At 31.8% G+C, this 21,943-nt stretch overlaps 1 protein-coding gene across 8 annotated transcripts in view; it reads left to right on the top strand.

The window, feature by feature from the left end:
- Nucleotides 1–7,112, top strand: part of LOC145311659 (sodium channel protein 1 brain-like) — a 209,137-nt gene extending 202,025 nt beyond the window's left edge. For 6 of the 8 annotated variants that reach the window (XM_080150617.1, XM_080150614.1, XM_080150616.1 and 3 more), the window contains 5 exons: nucleotides 1,092–1,619; nucleotides 2,261–2,278; nucleotides 5,776–5,856; nucleotides 6,107–6,243; nucleotides 6,372–7,112. In XM_080150617.1, coding sequence (XP_080006743.1) covers nucleotides 1,092–1,619; nucleotides 2,261–2,278; nucleotides 5,776–5,856; nucleotides 6,107–6,243; nucleotides 6,372–7,070 — 1,463 coding nt within the window. In that variant the 3' untranslated portion in view covers nucleotides 7,071–7,112. Of the gene's footprint in view, nucleotides 1–1,091; nucleotides 1,620–2,244; nucleotides 2,279–5,775; nucleotides 5,857–6,106; nucleotides 6,244–6,371 lie in introns of those variants that run through there. The other 2 variants (XM_080150618.1, XM_080150621.1) reach the window with 2 other exon arrangements.
- The last annotated feature ends 14,831 nt before the right edge of the window (nucleotides 7,113–21,943 follow it).

The raw sequence follows: 21,943 nt of genomic DNA, 5'->3' as shown, positions 1-21,943 counted from the left end.
TTATATTAATTTTGTAACATTACATAACACATAACAACAACTTTTAACGTCATTCTTTTACTCGTTTTATTGGCACAGCTTCTCTTTAACTAGGGTCAGTCATAACGTTTACCTAAATAACTAAATAAGTTAAGAAAAATGAGATTTTATTAATCTCTTAGAGGTAGAGGTCTGAAATTTCTATATGGTTCATGTTTGAGCACGTGCCACGTAATACAATTTTCAGCCATATAACTCCATGACTAATTCTTAGTTCTTTTATATTTTGCGTTATTCTACATTTTTCAAGATTGTATCATTGATAGCCAACTAAACATTTTTTTTGTAGATTCCCCTAATTGACGGGCGTGTTTTAAAATTTAGTTACAACGTTTGTCAGATCAATCCTTAGCTCCATTTTTATGGTTTATTGTTTACTAACTATCTTTATAATAATCCTTTTACGTATAAAATCTGCAATTAGACATGTTTATTTTAATAAAAATATTTTTGAGTATGTGCATTTGTGTGTGTGGGATGTGAGTGTCCACAGTGCGTTCGAAGGTGCATTGACTTTTGTGTCAGAACCTAAATTGGGACATAGTGCATTTCATTACCCTAGGTTAGGTAACTTCATTTCACTTTTCAATAAAATCTAAAATGCAGCCGTTTTTGAGAAAATTAAATTTGAAAATTTCAAGTTCAATTTTCATCCACTAGGAGTTACCGCATAATCATGACAAGATTGTTTATTTAAAATTTTGAACAAGTTTGCTTTTATAAGTTCTTCATAAAACCACTCCTTAGGTGAGTTGATTCGTGGCCATTTTTGTCAGTTGCTTTGCTAAGGTCACGGAAATTCAGCATTAAATAAATCATATATAGAGAGGTTTTATGACAGACTTTATAAAAGCAAAATTGTTCAAAATTTTAAATAAATAATATTTGCTTTTCTTGTCATGATTAGGCCTAGGCTTGAAATTGGCCTGAATTAATATTTTCCTACATTTACAATCCCTTATCCCTGATTTCTTATGACTTCGCTCTTCCGATTTTACTTAATTTAAAATTATTTTAGCGCTTTAATTCACTAAATTTATATTTTCATTTAGGATACCCTGTAAGATTTCGGCACTCTTACACAGCCTCCTTGGAACATGAACATCCCCATGACCTCATGCACTCTGCACTTCTACATCGCGGGGACCCAATCATTTACCCCCAAACTGATCCTTTGTTGCGTCATTCATTAACTGGTACATCTTCTTCTAAAGCACATCATCGCCCTTCTCAACATTCTGATGATCCCCTTCTTGATCCACTTTTACATGACACGGGAGTAATCGATGTTTCTGTTGATGATGAGGATACTCACCTCCACACGCACCACCACCACTCGCACTCAGACATCACCGCTCACCATTCCTCAAACCATTTGAATGCTGATTTAGACGAAGCTGAAGTTCATCTTCACTCTGCAGAGGCACATATTCAACATTTGCACCAAGGAAGTGGAAAGGACATTCATCCTGCAGATCTTACTGCTGGCGGAGGATTGACATGCCGTGGGGGAATAAGAGACTCAAGTGTACAGGCAGGGTCTAGAGAGCTGCCGAAGATTATTCAATATCCGGGCTCAGGTAAATCATCTATTCAACATTACTGGGTTTACAAATAACTAATAATTCGTACATTTTATGATCAACTTTTTTGAATATTTTATTGGTAGTCCATCCATAAAAAGATACATATTCAGCTTCGCATGTGGTAGCTATTGTTCTTTCCAGGGTTTTTCATCATCATTTTTTTAAAAGAGTCAGATTAAAATTCTTTTAAAGTTTAAAGTTTCTTTGGATAGAGTTTGTAACCTCATAGAATTTTTTCTTAAATCGAAAGAATTAGTCAAACTTATATTGAGTGAGTTGATTAATCTATTTAAAGATTTTTTAAAATATATTTACTTCCTGGATTCTTTTGGTTAAAGATCCAATAATCATAATTCTATACTTAGGCCCCATGTAAAGATGTGGTAATCCTGCCGATCCGATCAAAAAAGAATTGATAATTTCAAACCCAAGGGCGAAATAATTAAAAAGATTTATATTTTTTTCGAGAAAAAATTTAATAATCATAATACTACACATGTGTTACTCGCTGTATGAATTGTAAATTTATGTTTAGATCTACAAGTTTTTGATAAGCCTAAGTTAAATTTAAATAAACATAAACAAAAGAAAAATTAGCTGAGAATTTCACCGCTTTTAGGGATTATATCTTTTAGACATACAGGAAGTGAAAGGTAAAACTAGTTGATATCTTTCTTACCCATAGTTTAATAAGAAACCTCTTTTCTTTATCTTTTAAGAAAGAATGAAAGTATTTTTTAAACCTTATGTTTTAGAGGAAGATTATGATCCCTGTGTGAAAGGTTTCATGGTAATAGGTGGAAAAAAAACATTGTTTCTTTAAAGTAAAAACAGGCTTCATTAGAATGCATATCAATTTTAGTTTATGAACATAAGAAATACTATTCTTGTTTTATTTATGGTTTAGGATATAAGTTATTTTCAAAAGCCAAAAAAGTTTGATACTGCTAGTAACTGAGATAAATTATAATATATGTTCCTGGACAATTTAAATGTTTTCTAAATTTAAAAAAGGAAACATCAACTGCAGTACAAGAATGGTATTATTGTTTTAAATGACTAAAACTTATGAGTATTTCAATAATTTTCTTTTTTTTGTCAGCTTATACCCAGAAATTTAATATAAGATAAAGTTTAAAATTGATGTCAACTTCCTCTGTAATTTAAAAATTTGTTACTTTTTACTTACTAGAAATGAAAATTATTATATTAGTAGTATCTTTTATATTTGTTTAGTTTAAAGAAATAAATAGTTATTTCTCGCATCGTATTATAAACAGTAAGATATATAAGTTGGAAAGAATTTTAATGTTAGAGGGAGATTTGAAATCTGCATCAAATTTTAAGGATTTTTTATAAAATTTGTTTTTTGTATAATTTTTAATCTAAAAGCGGAAATACAATTTAAGTTAATTAATTTTGACATCTGTGATTGGTGGATTGAAAATTATCTGCGCTCAGAGCCTCAGATTGGAGAAGCTTAAGTGTCGCACATCATATAACCAATTAGAGCGCAGGTAGTTTCCAACCCACCTATCCTATTGGTCAAAATTTATGAACTTAAATTGTATTTCCGCTTATATATAAAGAATTATACAAAAAACGAATTCTATAAAAAAAATCCTTAAAATTTGATGCAGATTTCAAATCTCCCTCTAACATTAAAATTCCTTCCAACTTATATATCCTAACAAACAGCTTTCCGCGGATGTACAATTATAAGATTAAAGCCCGTGCCTTCGGCACCTCAGGGCTAAGAAAACCGGCTTTAATCTTATGATTGTAAATTTTTATATTCTTAGAAAGCTGGATATTATACGATGCTAGACATAGTTTTTTCGTATGGATGAGAACCGGTTCTTATCCACCGGATTCGAATGAATACGAGAAAATATCTTTTAGTTTTTTTTAACTGTACTTTCTAAATCTTCGTTTTTCTTCTATTATAATTCTTAGAACCTATCGAACTTTTGCTCTGTTAATACATCAACATGGTACAGTTATAGTTTCATTAATAGAATGAACATTTAATTCTTAAGTCATCATTAATCATTTCCCCTATTTCCAACAAGGGAAAATCTGCTCATGGTTCCATTTATTTCGTTCTTATAGAAAAGAATCTCATTATTCCAAAATCAGAATAATAGGATAATTAAATCATTCAAAAACAATTTGATGTAAAAAAGTAGAATCGTGTTTTCAATCATGTCCAACTGTAATAGGAATCATCATTCAAAGTTTAAAATATATAGGACAATTCTAACATGTCTAAATTAACGAAAAGAGCAATACATTACATTACCTACCCTAATTGTAGAAAAGCTAAGCTTTTAAATCGATGTGATAACGGCAAATCAAAAATTTATTAGTCATAACCCTTTGAAAATTTAACCAAGGACAATTGCGTCCAATACATCAAATAGTAGCGAATCTGTTTTCAATTAATAAGCACATTATAAGGATTATAAAGGATGATGTACTCATAAAAAAAAAACTATTTTATTGTGCAAAAATTTTCCGTCATTACTAAGAATTCATAAAAAAAATCCTTTATTTACAGATCATATAAAAATGTTTTTTACATTACTGCCAAAAATGTTTAGCATAAATTTGAAATGATGCAACATAGAAATATTTTTCTTATAAACATCACCTCATTAATATAATCTCAAAGATAGGGCAAAACGAGAAAAGAAATTTCAATATTTACCTAGCTAAGAAAAGATTGATCTTAAGAATTGCTACTTTTTTTAGATTACTCATTATGCAAACAAAATGAAAAGATAACTGTCCTGTCTCATTGTTTCTCAGCTTTTTCCCTATTGGCATATTTATAGAGTATGTATCTAGTTTATATCTAACCACTAAAGAAAACTAAACACATATTACAGTTAGGACGTTGAAACCATATTTTATTATAGCAGAAGTATAATCTATGATTACGGTTTTGTCCCTCTATAAAAAGGTAATGTATGATTTCATTTTCCCTCTCTTCATAATAATAATGATATGATTTTGTTCATTTTTACATATCAGTGTATTCATATTTCTTCTTTTATGAAAATGGTTTCTACCAGAACCTCCTAACAGAAGTAAAACTGTTTTGATGCTAACAATTATATATTCCCAAAATCAGGTTTTAAGCAAGTGTGGTGAAATAGGCTGAAATAATTAATTTGCATTTTGGTTATACCTTATTCCTGGTTAATATTCAATATCTCATTTTTTTCAATGAAGTAGGACATCAGAGAAAATATTTCATGATTTTTAATTTCTGTCAATAGTAAGTGATTTAATTAAGCAATACTTTTGTTCCTTTAAATAAAAACACAATATATTTTTTTGGCTAACTTACCACACTTTGTGCTGTTTGATTGATTTTCATTTGGTGAATTTGATTTTTTAGTTTGTAATCAAAATAGGTCCACCTTACCATTATAACTTGAAGAGTAGCTTCGTTACTGAAAGTGCATCCTACTTTGACAGGGATATTTATCATTAAAATAGTTACAAACAATTTAATTTTTTGATATTCTACCCCTTTAATTAAAAATCAATATATTCTATATGACGAATAATTTTTATGAATTTTTATAATTTATTAAACATTTAAAACGTCAATTCCTGTAGCATTATTAACAACCGAATTACCGACATTTAAAAAGTAAGGATTATTTTCCTTTTCTTTTTAACTTTCTTGTATTGTAGTATTTACTTAGAAAATTATTTGGCCATTTTTTTATATTTTGGATTTGTTAACATATTACAATAGAACAAGGCCGCACAGTTATGACACACGCAAAGGCAAAATAAGAAGTAAATAATTGATTTTAATATAATATTAAATAATAAATGTGAAAGAGTTAAATCAATTTGGTTGAATTGGCAGGGTCATTGTTGTCAAATATTATTATATTAACCAATAAAGAAATAGAGTTTTCATTTCAACTTTTGATGGAGAGATAAATATTTGACAGATGAAGAAAATCTATTAGATTTAATTTTCTAATATAAAAATGTATTCGTTTTGAAGAAATAATACAAAATTTAAATGGAACTGCTATATTGTATAGGTTGAGCAATTCAGTTTTTTAAAAAAATATCGTATACATGTCTTAAATAAAAGTTTAATTATAAAATATTTTGTTAGGTCCAGCAGTGGAGGTGCTACCACGCACTCGGAGGGACCATGGCTGTGAAATACAGAAAGATAATTCTAACAATACAGGAACTAGATTTAGTATTAACAATACTAGTAAAGTTAATAGTTAATTCTGTGGATATTGAGATACAATCATATTAACCCAAATAAAGTATTTGACACGAGCTTCAAGTTCAGTATCAAACAATAAAGTCAGAAAAAAAGCCATAGACAAAAGTAGACAAATTAAATTGTTTTTCTTTTTAATCAAGCGCACAAAAATGTCTCTTAAGCTTAAAATTTTTTGTATTGTTTCTAAACTGTTGTATGTTGGCAGGAAGGGACCATGGGAGCTGTGATACTTCTGGAGGTAGTGTTAGGAGAATACCTGGGAACGGAAGCGTGGATAAAAAGGATTCCGGAATTGGCACTGGAGGGGGAAGAAAACTCCCTCAGATTCCTAAGCACCATTCAAAGGTTTGTATTTACACATGGATTTCAATGTTCAAGCAATATTTTCTGTCTATATAATTTTCGACATCTTTCAATGTAGTATTAGTCAAAGCATGTCCAGTAATTGTAATTTACACAATAATATAATTTAGGTTATTGTGATGGATCCGGGTTTGGACTGTGACTTACCTCCAGTTCAACACAGACAACGCTCTCTCCCTCGCACACCCAGAGAAATGGAGGTCCTCGGAGAGACACTTGGCGTTGAATTGCTAGATAAAGGCCGCGTAATTAGCCCTAGGCCGTCGCCTAGGAGGACAGCTTCGCAACGCCATCAACAAACACGTTCGGCAATTGTTGGGGGGACACTCCCCACAGGCTCAGGCAGACATTCCAGTGATCAAAAACATTTGGAACAATCTGGTGGAGGCAGTGGAACTTGTGTTGGTACTGCTCCTCCTCCCAATAGAGTTTTTAGCGTTGGTGTGGAAGAACATTCCCACCAAGCCCCAATGATATGGGGGGCAGCATCACACTCTCTTGGTAACACCATTGACCACCACCAACAACACAAATCTAGTTACAGGAGCAATCAGGGTAGTAATAATAATAATAATTCTAGTGACAGCCATCAGGCGGCACAACCATCAGGCAAGGAAAACTATAGACGACGGAGACACGGTGAGGGTGTGCTACGCACCCGAGTGACAAGACAAAGCCCCGTAGAGGAAAGGCTGAGTGTCCATGAGGACGAGGCCGGGGGCAGTGATGCATTTGATGATGATGGACTCTTTCAGATAGATGAAAATTTTGCTAAATTTCTTGATGATAAAACTTCTTGCCAAAAATAAATTATTTGAAAAGATTATAGAATAAATATGTTTGCTAATGTAGTTTCTTATTTTTATTTTGTATTAGATATAAATGTTCCAAACTGTAGGGCCTCAAACCCGCGCATGAAATATAATGTGTTCATAATTAACACTATTTAAAAAGTTTTGTCCCTTATAATTCAAGAATGTTATTAAGACTAGAAATCAACAAAATAATTCCTAATTAATTTCTAAAATGTTGGTGGTTTACCCTTTTAAACTATCAAATTCGCCCCTAGCCTATGAAAATTGCTTAAAACCATCCCAGGACCAGTAGGTATATTGCCTGAAGAGTAGAGCCCAATCGGTTCATTGGTTACTGAGATCTTAAGCTTCAGACAGACATCGTTCTACTTTGTATTATAGATTACATCTAGCATGTATTCGAAGGCATAGTGCGAGAAAGAAAAATAGCCTAGACTTATGATAAGATTCCCTCAATAAGATTAAGAACAATTATGAATTTTGTTATATCGTTTGTTTAAGCTGCATGGATAAGAGCGACTGCAGCTTCTAAAAAAGCCGCTTAGTTAAGGGTGGCTGCATCTTAGGCTGAGACGCGCTTAGGATTGCTGTGGCTAAAGGTAAATGTATTAAAATTTTGTTGCTGCAGCTGAAACGTATTAAGTAACTAGTTAAGCAGAGAGGGTGGCTGATGCTTCCCAGCAGGGGCGTCCAAGCTTTTTTATTTGGGGAGGGGGGGAGTAAAATGGCACGAGAAGCGCGGCGCAAAATTTGCTTGGGGGGGTAATTCCCCCCCCTGAAATCTGTTGGGCTGGTAATTACCCCCCTGTAAAAAATTTACCCCCAGGGTAAAAATTTTTTGGGGGGTAATTTAATAATGTAAAAAAGTATCTACCTAATAATAAAGTACTATAAAATATTTTAGTAGTATTTCATTCCTACATGAAAACATGATAATCAACTCATAAGTCTTGCTAACTGATGAACCAATATGATTCTTCTTTAAAGTGTAGCTTCAAATAGGTCCTGGTAAGGTTTTTAACTAGTTTTGGGGAGGGTACCACCACCCTGGCAGCATGCCAAGATAAATTGCCCCTAGAAAAAAAGATTTGATATTTTGATAATTCAATTTTGATTTTAACATTTTTTTCTTATTAATTGGGAAAATGTTACTTCTTTGAATAGACATTGTTAAGACACACCCAGTGCATTGTTTAATTTAAAGGCCATTGCAAACTATAACATGTATTTTTATCATGGTTCAGAACCGTTTTAATCTGATGGAACTATATAGTATTTGATTTTGGGCAGTGGTAAAAAAACCATTATACGCAGCAAAACGCGGCAACAAGACACGCTTAATCGTGATTGTGCAAAATTTCATCAGATATTATCCGTGGGAAGTTCACCCTATTTCACCCTATATGAGGTATACTTTTTCTCACCATTTTGGTTTTTCCCCCCTGGCGGCTTGGGGGTGGGATATATTTTCTAAAGAAGGTGTATTAACTTTTATTTTTATAGCTAGCCGGTGCTTTTAGTAAGTAGTAGATGTAAAATTTTTCATAGAATTCAGATATGCAATCGGTTTTTTTGTAGACCTCTTATTTTTTAAGTAATTTAAGTTGTTTTTTTAAATTAAGTTTATTTTAAGGTACTAAAATGCAACAAAAAAAAGGAAGAAAATGGCCATTATGAATAAAAATAGTAAGATCTTTAATTTGACACCTTACTTTTTGAATTCTGTAAGGTAATTATTAAAAAAATCGATTTTTTAAAACCCACAAGAATAAAAACTTTAAAATTAATTATATCATTACACAAGCATAAGAAATAGGCGTTATATATACTTTTAGAATGAGAAAAATATTTTTTTTTTAATTTTCCTATTAAAATACATGTAATCTCATTTCGAAAAAGGAAAAATTAAGTCATAACTCCTAAAAATAAAAGAAAAGTTATGACGTTTTCAACTGTTCCAAGCCAAAGATACGCTAGGGCCACTGTGAATCAGATATAAACAAGTTATAGAAAATATCGAATTATATTTCACAGAGGACGATATTTTCAACCACCTTTGTCATTTCAATGGGTTTTTAATGTATCATTTTTTTGTAGCGAACCTACTCCATAATTCACTTTGTCTGTCCGTCAGTCAGTCCGCAACACTATGGAGGAATTTTTATTTTCTTGGCTTTACGCCATTACGATCTAAAAGAAAGAAGTAAATATTTATTAATTTAAATGATTTTAAAATGATTTTTTCAATTATATTTTTTTCACATTACCATCACCAAAGGGTTAATATGATTAAAATTTTAGTTTTAATATTTTAACACAAAGGAAGTGTCGCCACAATCGAATTCTTTTAAAATACAGTTTTCTTAGATTTACTCTATTATGAACGTATATTTTTTATTTATGAAATAAGGATTAGATACTTCAATGTAATTCAAATATCTACATGAAGTGAAAAACTTAATTCATTCCATAAACAAATAGGATAAAGGTCTTATCGCTTTGGTCAATGAGAGTTTAATGAGGATTATTGGAGCACTATGAGTTTTAAACACTTTACCATTGGAAGACTCGAGCTCATTTATAGACGTTTATTTCCTATATAGATCTGTCATGGATCTTGATGCAATAAAGCAGGCTGTTTTGTAAATGTTAAAAATTGGATGATTTCATTAAATAAAAGTAATCGCAAATATACTTAGTAAATAATACAGTGCACAATGGTTTAAATATAGGATAAAAGTATATATAATATGGCGAGTGCTGTAGACTAGGAATTTAACAAACGTACCTTTATGACGATATGACAAATGTACCTTGCTGACAAACGTATCTTAATGACTAATGTACCATTATTTCATATGTTTTCATGACAAGTGTACTTTTATGACAAATGTATTTATGACAAAATTATCTGAGCCCTTGCAGTTTATGCAAGATACTTGCTTAATTGACAATTAAATCAGTTTGATTGTAGTGACACTTGCAGCTGGCGAAAATATAGACCCAATCCCGTTCCCTTCCTTTGAATGAACTAACTGACCAAATGTCCAATTTTTACCCTGTCATGATATCCATGTACATTCTATATCCATTGCAAGAATGTTCGTATAAAAGTTTTGTGTGGGTTAAATTTGTAAATGTTTATTTTGGAAGCAATTTTGTGTGTGGAGAAATGAAATGATAAATTATGCACTTTTTCTTTTCAGGCCTAGCTAAATATTTAACTTTATTTTGCTTCTAGTAACAATACAGATATTGTGTAGAGTCGAAAATAGCTGTTACGGAATTTAAATTCAAGTCTTTCAACAAAAGTATGTCAAGGTCGCTTAACTCGCACAAATATACACGAATACGTATTTGCCTTCCCTTATAGGCTTTAGATAATTTACGTTTAAATTTAGGATCTTTAAACAAGAATTTAAGCATTAATGCTCTGCGTTTTCCTGAGACGTAGCTCTTAAAGATACAGCAAACTATTGTAATTAAGTCTAAGAGTTTATATTAAGATATATAGAAAGTAAGAGAAAGAAAAAAACAAGGATGACCATAAGTAGCGAAGCTCAAAAATCATGGAAGAACATCCAGAATGAACTATAGAGTATTTAAACACAAAATAAAATTTTTTATAAAATCACGAAAACTTTCATGATTTATAATGTGGAAATCTAGGAATCGATCTAGCACCACAACCAATAAGTAAATCTTAATAAAACTTTGTGGAATTATGTAAAATGTAAACTTATTCAATCCCTGAAAATTTCAGCCATCTATCTGGACTAAAAGTTGAAAAAAAGCTTGAACACTTAAAAAAAATAGGAATCGATCTAGCACCCTAACCAATAAGCAAATCTCACTAAAACTTTATAGAAGTGTGCAGAATTTAAATTTATTTGATATTTGAAAATTTTAGACTTCTATCTTTTATAGAAATCGAGAAAATCATGAAAACTTAAAAATCTAGGAATCGATCTAGCACCCCAATTAATTGACATATCTCAATGAAACTTACTGAAAATATGAAGAATGATAACTTATTTAATCACTAAAGATTTCAGCTGTCTATCTTTTATAGAATCCGAGTAAATCACGTTTCCCCCAAAACGTTTCAGACATACATACAGACGGACATTTCAAATTATAGAGTAGCTTCACTAGTAAAAATTATAGAGTAGCTTCGCTACTAAAAAAGACAGAAAGAGAGAAATAAGCAAGAAAGAAAGAGGGAAATCCTTATACTAAAGTAAATGGATGTTTGTCTGTTTGTGTATCTGTGTGTACCGAAGGATCTCGCTAACTGCTGAACCGATCGGGTTCTTCTTAACAGGGTAGCTTCTCATAGGTCCCAGGAAGGTTTATAACTATTTTCTTAGGGAGTGGGACATAATTATAAATTTAATAATATGAAATATTAAACGTGGAAGTTTGAATGTTAATAGGGTAAACTCTATGCGCAAGGTTACATGAAAAACAAACACAGAAGTGTAATTTCCTGGGAGTAAAGGAGGGGACAAAGAATCAAATATAAAACATTTTAGGGGTCTCAAACCTTGGGGATCTGTCCAAAGTGTTCGTGAAGGATTTCGATTTTTTAGTGATTTATTACAGAGCTAGTGTTCACTACATTGTGATGAACTGGTAACCTAATTTTCAAGGAAATGTTTTTTTTTCTTGGAACTTTTCTCATTTTGAAGTTTTCTAATTAGACTAATATCAACTTTAAATTTTTAGGATAGATCTGGTTTTCATGGCCTTTTAGCAAAAACTCTAAAAATGAATTAATTGTCCATTATCCTATCCCTGGTAATTTCATTTAATGTTTATTAATTGTTTAGTTTTTAGATTCAAAATTCTCTTCCTAATATCATTTCTAGTTGAAATCAGAGATACAAGGATGGGACAATGGATCTAAAATTCATTTTCCTGACTGTCTTGGCACAACTTTTCTTATTTTCAAATGAAATGGTAATGCAAATACCCGCAGACAATAGAGTTCAATATGAACAAGTTTATTTGGTTGGTTAAAAAAATAGTTTTGGAGTAAAATCTATTCTTATCTGCCCCTCGATCTATCTCTAATTAAACTAAATAACACAACTCTACAGTTACACCCCTCTTGACAAAAGTCTATAACCCCGACATGCGCCCATAACACAGCCAAGTTACTTTTCAAACTTGTAAAGTACCCAAAGTTTTGTTAATAGAATAAATTCAATATATCTATATTCATACCTGTTGTTAAGTGGTCCTGGCATCTTAGACTTCTGTGTTCCTTAAAGTCAATGCTTAACCATAAAACACCAATATGGTTAAGACATAAGATGAGAAATAAAGAAAACAAGGATGACAACATCCATAAAGGTGAAGGACAAACGAACATTAATACTTGTAAATTGTCAGAACTGAATAAGCAAAATATTAATGCATCAATACAAACAATATTGTAAGTAAATTTGTTGCAAAACTGCATAAATAGATGACATTGTTTAAGGACATACTTACATTTTTGGTAATTGTTTATAGAGATGCTTTGCTTACAACATTGTACCTTGTTGTAATAGTAATCAGTTTTCAAAAAATCAGAAGAATCGGATAATTATAAAAAAAAAGTTAAAAATTGACATGTTTAAAATGGACGTACGGACATTCTGGTATTGATTAAAGAGTTGCTACGCTTTCTAAATTATACCTAACTACTACAGGAATCATCATGCAAAGTTTGGAATCGATAGGACAATTCTAACCTGTTCAAATTAACGAAAAGACGTACGGACGGACGGACCCTAATTATAGAAAAGTGAAGTGAAGCTCTCAGCGCGCTTTTGTTATCATAGTTTTAAAGTGTTTAGATATTGCAGTTAAGGGGGAGTAAAGAAAAAAAAGGAACATGAAGGTAAAGGGAAAGAGATGGGGTTTTTGAAAATTATAATGCTTGGGGGAGGAAACACAGTTCTAATGCTTGTTAGAGTTATCTTACAGGCTAAATATCTCAAATTTCAAACTAGAAAACGAGCTTTGTAGTTTACAAAAAATTAAATGACAATAATTAGGAACAAAAATATTTACAACAAAAAAACCTTTCCCTTTTAAAGTTATGCTTTATTCTTAATTAACTAAAATGGCACATTTAATAATATTACCCTAGAACAAAAATTGGGGGATAACTTCAGAAAGTTTTAAACAAAAATAATCCATTCTAAAAAGTAGCAAAAATATTTTTTTATGAGGTCAACTCTTTCCCTAAGTATTTTATTTTTAGGTGAAGAGGAGATGGCATTAGTTCTATATTAACATTATCTTATTATTATATGTATAAATACTAAAATGATATCATTCATATATTAAACCTGACAAACACAAATACAAAGCTTACCTGAAAGTTTTTTAAGATAAAAAAAAAGCAAGTTTCAAGATCTTGTATAATATTCATTACAACTTACAATAAGTTATTGCATCTAATTTATTTTATACATATGTACTTATATTTGTTTTATAAAAATGTTTAATTTGGCAGTGAAAAAGCAGCAATTTAGATATCTAAACTAGGCTAAATATTTCGTTGTATCTAAGCAGTAAATGATCGATATTTTGAAATTAAATCGTATAATTTTGCAGTTTAGAATAATTAATACAGTGGCGTGCGAACCGAAGGGGGCACTTGGGACGATCGCCCACCCCCCCCCCCCCCAAGCGACCTTAGCAAAGCAACTGATGAAAATGGCAATTAATTAACTCCCTTCAGGAGTGGTTTTATGAAGAACTTTATAAAAGCAAACTTGTTCAAAATTTTAGATAAATAATCTTTGCTTTTCTTGTCATGATTATGTGGCAACTCCTAGGAGGTGAAAATTGAACTTGAAATTTTCAAATCTAATTTTCTCAAAAAATCCCACTGAAATATTTGGGTTTTACCTGGAATCATTGTGGATTTATGTCTAATTTCACCATACATAGGTACCAGAGCTGGGTACTTACTTTTATTCAATTGTAGCCTGGTGTGGTTATTCTATAAAAACATTTGTAAACATCAAATATTTAGACAAAAAGTTACTTTATGATAAAAAAAATTGTGCGTCTTCTTCTCAAAAATAAATGTCTGTTTAAATGAATAACAATGTATAAGTATATCATAAGATGTTCAGGATAAGTTTATCAGTTTTTTGTGTATATTCCCTTAACTAAAAGATATGTTTTTTTCCTAGCAATATGCATTAACAACCCTAATTAAAGCTCACAACACTCTATATACTTGACTTGATAAAATAACACAATTCTTGTTGTCTTTGATTAATTTTAGTTTGAAGGTGGTGTAAAATTTTGTTTAGTGCGCTTCGCGCACCACCCTAGCAAATCCATGCAAACACCACTTTATAAAAGAGTGACAGATTTTTAAAATGCCATTTGAAGAGGGTGTGAGATGGTGATATAACTTTTTTTAATAATTTACTATGTCTGTCAGTCCATAACGCTATGGGGGAAATGTGATTTTCCAAATTATTTCCAAAATGAGAATTTATATCTCACCCCTCACCTTATTTTTTAAAGGTGGGTTATCATTCTTTTGTATCATCCTCCCTCCCATGAAAAAGGAATTAATTCCATGTGGGGGGGGGGAGGTAAATATTCTTTTTGTGCAAAATGCCTTTTAGCTTTAAGGAGTGGGGATATAGATAGGGGAAAGTGAGGGGGAAAGGAAGGGATGGGGGGAAGGTATGGAGGAAGGTATGGGGGAATGTATTGGGAGGAAGGGATGGGGGGCAAAATTTTGCAAAATGATCAAAATGCCCCCCCCCCTAGATATACCACACTTTTCTGGGATCTTGCTGAGTCAAGTATCAACTGTTGGGAATATCAAAGGATGACTCCATGCTAAATTTGAGCCGGATCCGGCCAAAACCGGCCGTGAATTTTATGAAAAACCGTTTTTTTCCGGTTTTTAGGGGGTATCTGTAAATCGATTCAGCTGGAGCAAAACCGGCTAGAGGTACAAAAAATTTTACTTCACATGAAATTTAGCCAATGCAATTGCCTACAAAATTGTACTTCATCATTAACTTGATTGGACAACTCTTTCCCCTCCTAAATGTCCATTAAAACCTCGGAAACGGCAAAAATCGCCAAAAATCACGCCTTCGGCGGCAAATAACGGCTAAACGGTCAGCCGGAGGCGAATGAAACATAAATAAAGAAATGTCTGCCTCAAAAAGTTGTTCAACATCAAAGAGATGCTTGAAGACTCTAAAACTACTCCTTCCCCTCCTTTAAGGGGAAAAACTGAAAAAACGTGATTTTCAAAAGTATGCCCACTTCGTGGGTGTGGGGGGCACTGAACCCGTCACCCCAGGGTCACCAAATATAAAGTCTAGGCGGCCCACAATGCTGAATTTTCACCAAGTGAAAGTCTTGTGTCATTATCTCTTATGAGAAAAAAGTTATTAATTAATTAAAATTTCAAATTGTGACTTTTTGATGGATTTCTTTGATGAAATGACAGGCCGGTCAATTTTTAGGCCATTTTTTGCGGTTTTTGGGCCGTCATGCCCAAACGGTTTGAGATAATCTCACGGGACCTTGTGCCCGACCTAAGCCTGGTTATTTGTAAGGTCTAAGAAAAAAAATCCCGGATTGGATGAAGCACGACGTCGCTGCGTGCCGTCAAAAATGGCTGGTCGGCTCATTTTGCCCCCTCAAACCCTCATCTCGTGCCATTTTTCTGTGTAAAGATTATAATTATAATCTTTTGCGTAAGTCTGTTTTTTTTCCTAGACCTCACAAATAACCAGACTTGGGTTGGGCAAAAGGTCCCGTGAGATTATCTCAAACCGTTTGGGCGTGACGGCTCAAAAACCGCAAAAAATGGCCTAAAAATTGACCGGCCTGTCATTTCATCAAAGAAATCCATCAAAAAATCACAATTTGAAATTTTAATTAATTAATAACTTTTTTCTCATAAGAGATAATGACACAAGACTTTCACTTGGTGAAAATTCAGCATTGTGGGCCGCCTAGACTTTATATTTGGTGACCCTGGGGTGACGGGTTCAGTGCCCCCCACACCCACGAAGTGGGCATACTTTTGAAAATCACGTTTTTTCAGTTTTTCCCCTTAAAGGAGGGGAAGGAGTCGTTTTAGAGACTTCAAGCATCTCTTTGATGTTGAACAACTTTTTGAGGCAGACATTTCTTTATTTATGTTTCATTCGCCTCCGGCTGACCGTTTAGCCGTTATTTGCCACCGAAGGCGTGATTTTTGGCGATTTTTGCCGTTTCCGAGGTTTTAATGGACATTTAGGAGGGGAAAGAGTTGTCCAATCAAGTTGATGATGAAGTACAATTTTATAGGCAATTGCATAGGCTAAATTTCATGTGAAGTAAAATTTTTTGTACCTCTAACCGGTTTTGCTCCAGCTGAATCGATTTACAGATACCCCCTAAAAACCGGAAAAAAACGGTTTTTCATAAAATTCACGGCCGGTTTTGGCCGGATCCGGCTCAAATTTTGCATGGAGTCATCCTTTGATATTCCCAACAGTTGATACTTGACTCAGCAAGATCCCAGAAAAGTGTGGTATATCTACCCCCCCCCCCCCTATACAAAGTGCTTCGCAAGCCACTGAATTAATAGCATAATTAAGAACATTTCGAGATTTATAAAGATTGGATAGCTGCATGACCAAAATCCTCAGTCACAACTGTAGCTGCGTGGCACATAAAGTAATTTAATATCACAATACATATAAACTGAAGATTAAGGAAAGTAAAAAAAATAGCACACAATTAATTACAAGTCTATTTCAGTGAATCATTAATTTGTACAATTGATACATAGAAAAGCATTAAGGACGCAACATTCATAAAAGCGTAGCTCTAAAATCGGAAGAGAGGACAAACCAACAATAACTCTTGTAGAATGTTAGAACTTAATAAGCATAACAATAATAATAAGTCTGAACGAAATTGTACATAAATTTGTTGCAAAATTGAGTTTTTATAGGATACATTAATAGTTATTTCTCGAATTGTATTATAAACGGCTTTCCGCGGATATAGAATGTAGAATGATACGATGCTAGACATAGTTTTTTCGTATGGATGAGAACCGGTTCCTATCTACCGAATTCGAATAAATACGAGAAAAATATATACTTTTATTTTTATTTATAATACTGTACCTTGTTGTCCACAGAATCATTATTTCAAAAAATAGATAAATAGGATAATTAAAACCAGGAATAAGGTATAACCAACAAGGAAATTAATTCAAAAATTGATTTGGGGGGCAAAATAACGCAACCTTTATTAAATTGCCTTTTTCAGCTGTCGTTGGGGGACAAAATTTGTATTTTACAATCGAGAAATTATAGGGTAATTGCGGCATTCTCTTAATATTGAGCTTTATTTGTAAACAAAAAACATATTGATTGCAGACAATAGTCTGTAGGAATAATAAAGAAGGACTGTCCACAAGCAGAAAAAAATTTAAAGAAGATTTCATGTTCAAATCATCATGATCAAAATTCTGACCTCTAACCATTAAGCTATTCTACACTTTTTTTGTGCTCCTTTAGTGGCGACTCTTTTAGTTTTCTTTCCTATTTTTTTGCCTCTCAAAACGCTATATATGTACCCAATTTTAGAATATTTAGAGGTTAAAATTTTTAAAGGGCTTTGATCGCCATGCTGTCATATAAAACCTGTCTATAATCAAACAGAAAAAAAAGTTTAGGAATATAGTTAAATATTTTTTATAATTCCTTTTTTTTTCATTTGGACACACCTTAAAAAAAATTCTAGTTTTAGAGATTTATTTTAATAGAAATAATAAATCTAGATGATCAATCTGGCCTTTTAATCTGTCGAACTGTAAACATTTTTGTTTATTTATACCTTTATACGAACAACAAAAATGTTATGTTTTACGCTTCATATTATACAAGGGAAGAATTTTTTACATGATACATATTCCTAAGTATAGCGTTACCTAAAAAATGTGACTTTTTACAGCAAACTAAATAAAAAAATAACTGCCCTTTTGCATCAAAATATGTACACTATCTAACCATTTATTGTCTTGTTGTTTCTTTACTTTTTGCCTATTGTCTGATTTAAGATTATGTATCTCTGTATATCTAATATAGAAATTCTTCGATGTTAACAACCAATTAAAACTTAACACACACATCACAATAATTGATATAATATATGTGTGGATATATTGACAGGAGAAAATTGTTGCCAATTTGGGTTATTTTTTCATTTTAGATAAGATTTATTCTTAAAAGAAGAACAATAATAAATGAATTAAATTAATATCATGTCCATTTAATGTACAGTCAAATTTTATGGATATGGTTTTTTTATATGAAAATTTCATCTTTCTTATAGTACTCATTTATTTGTCAGTTCGTTCATCCAGTAGGAGGGGAGGGGTTGGGTTAAAGGATGTTGATGGGTTATTATTGTTTTAGCCAGATGCAAGTATAATTTTATTTGAGTACATGCAGATCTGGTGCAATATCCATTTAATAATATATCAATTACCATAGTTTGAATGTTTTAGTACTAACAATTGTATCATCTAAAAAACAGGTTTTAAGCAAGTATGGTGAAATAGGGTTAAATAATTAATTCGCTTGTTGGTTATAGCTAGCTGAATTAAAACATACAAAAAAATTTATGTTTAAATTATATATTTTTTTAATTAAACTAATAAAATTGGTTTAAATAGTTTAAATTCAAATGAACCTGAACAAAACTGAAACGGTAGGACAAACGGACATTAACACTTGTATAGTATCAGAATTTAAATGTATAAGAGTCGAACCAAAATTGTAAGTAAATTTGTTGAAAAACTGCTTGATACAGAATAATGTTTATGGGCATACCCGCATTTTTAGGACTTGATTATAAAGTTGCTTTGCTTATGATATTATAATTTGTTGTCCCAGGAATCAGAATACAAAAAATCAGATCAATCGGATTGTTAGATCACATAAAAATTTGTTGTTAAAAAAGTAAAAAATTCAACATATTTAAAATGGACGTACGGACATTATTGTAATGATTATAGAGTTGCTACGCTTTCTAAATCGTACATAACTACCACAGGAATCATCATACAAAGTTTGAAATCGATATGACATCTCTAACAGGCCTAAATTAACGAAGAAAGCTCTCTCTCTGTGACGGACGTACGGACGGAAGGACGGACGGACGGACCTACCCTAATTATAGAAAAGCTTTTAAAAATTAGGTGTATAATATGTAAATAGTTTAAAATATTTGCACATTAAATCTAGTCAAGCCCATTACAAACCTTACATTACCAAATTGTGACTTAATAAAGTTTTATTTATGTTGGAGTATCTTAGCAATATTTAAAGGCAAACTGTAATGAAAGCATAATTTGAGAAAAAGGATTATTCCCAAATTGTCATTACTATTTATTAAAAATTCTAGGTATTCGAGAAAATACAGTCATAAATAATGTCATGTAGATACCCATTTAAGCAAAATTAAGTAGAAGTAAATAACTCACTGTTAAGCTATCCATGACTAATTTTACCATAGAATGTCTTTAAACAAATTATTTCCTTTATTTATTTTGCTATTTTGTACCTAAGTCATTAAGATATTTAGGCCTATCCAGACAAAGCTGACCCAATTTCTAAATGACATTTAATTTGTTACCACAAAGAATCAGACATAGAAATATACAATAAATTTAGATTTAGATTTTTTCATTTTTGCGAATTATATAAACAAAAAGTTTTGTTATCCTTATACTAAAGTAACAGGATGTCTGTGTGTCTGTGAGTTTGTGTGTTTGTGTGTTTGTTTGTACCGAAGGATCTCGCTAACCGCTGAACCGATCGGGTTCTCCTTAACAGGGTAGCTTCTCATAGGTCCCGGAAAGGTTTATAACTATTTTCTTGGGGGGTGGGACACCCCTAATTCCCTCAAAAAAAATTTTTTTATCTTTTTTAACTAAAATTAAAAATTAGGGGGGGGGGGCACAAGCCCCCCCCAAAAAAAAAATTTGTTCGTCCCCCCCCCCCAAAAAAAAAATTTTTAAATCTTTTTCTTTTAAAATCTAAAATAAGAAATGGGTTAACAAATTCCACTCTCCCCTCCTCAAGTGCCCCTAGAGGCCTCTAGGGGCGTAGCCGCTAGTTTACAAAATAAAACAAAAAATGTATTATTAAATAACCAGTAGGCAAATAGATATCTATTAATTTAATTTCTTTTTTTGTAGCCAATTTCGGTTGTTCTATTGGGCAAAAAAATTTAATTACGTATTGTTGTTGTCTAAAACTAATAAGTAATACATTATATTTTTAAAAGCGAGGCTTTTCTATAATTAGGGTCGGTCCGTTAAACATGTTGATTTTTTAAATTTTTTAATAACAATTTTTTATGTGATAAAATCATCCGATTAATCTGATTTTTTGATTACTGATCTTATTACAATAAGGTACAATATTATGAGCGAAGCATCTCTATAATCAAGTATTAAAAAAGTCAGTATGTCCTTAAACAGAATTCTGTATTTAAGAAGTTTTGCAACAAATTTACGTATAATTTTGTCAAACCTTATAATTTCATATTTTGTATATTCAGTTTTGACACTCAACAAAAGGTAATGTTCGTCTGTCATATCGTTTCAGAGCTTCGCTTTTATGGATGTTGTCATCCTTGTTATGCTTGCATTTATCTATAATCTGTTTGTTTGTCTGTGTGTCTGTTTGTTTGTAGCGAAGGATCTCGCTAACCGCTGAACCGATCGGGTTCTCCTTTACAGGGTAGCTTCTCATAGGTCCCGGGAAGGTTTATAACTATTTTTATGGGGGGTAGGACACCCCCAAAAAAATTTTTGTATATAATTCACTTTTTCCGTCCGTCCGTCAGTCCGTAACGCTATGGGGGAAATGGGATTTACTCAGCTCCTATAAAAGATAGAATGCTGAAATTTTTTGACAACATTCCTATCATTATGGAGCACAATTGATTATAAAACATCAATGGCTGTTGGACCGCTTTTTAGCAGGTTTTAGGCTATTTTTATATTTTTCACATTTTTCTCCATATCTTCAGTGTTTATGGCCCGATTTTTAAAATTTTTTCAGTTATAGATATCAAAATTAAATTTTCCGTCGTTTGAAGAAAACAACCATGACGGCCAGACTGCCCTTTTAGCAGGTTTTAGGCTATTTTTATATTTTTTCACGTTTTTCTCCATATCTTCAGTGTTTATGGTCTGATTTTCAAAATTTTATTTAGTTATAGATATCAAAATTAAATTTCCCGTCGTTTAAAGAAAACAACCATGACGGCCAGACTGCCCTTTTAACAGGTTTTAGGCTATTTTTATATTTTTCACGTTTTTCTCCATATCTTCAGTGTTTATGGTCTGGTTTTCAAAAAATTTTTGGTTATAGATATCAAAATTAAATTTTCCGTCGTTTAGGTAAAGAAAACAACCATGATGACCATAGTGCCTTTTTGCAGGTTTTTGGCTATTTTTTATTTTTTTATGCATTTTTCCATATCTCTGGTGTATATAGTCTGATTTATCTAATTTTTTAAGTTAAGGATAGAAAAATTAATTTAAGATAACAACTATGGCGGTCAGACTGCCTTTTATCAGGTTTTTGGCTATTTTTATATATTTAACAAATTTCCCCATATCTTTGGTGTTTTTAGTCCAATTTTCAAAATTTTGGGATATCAATATCAAAATATTTTTTCCCATTGTTATGAGCATCTAATTTACTGTAAGTTTATGTAATTTACTTTGACAATCGTCATCATACAATTAATAAAACAAGGTTTGGTGTTTATTTTCTCCAATAAATCTATTCTTGATTTTA

Source organism: Acartia tonsa, chromosome 2, assembly GCF_053477335.1.
Source record: "Acartia tonsa isolate MP-2025a chromosome 2, ASM5347733v1, whole genome shotgun sequence".
Taxonomy (NCBI): Eukaryota; Metazoa; Arthropoda; class Copepoda; order Calanoida; family Acartiidae; genus Acartia; species Acartia tonsa.
Note: the sequence above shows the minus strand (reverse complement) of the source record. Positions and strands in the feature narration are given on the sequence as shown.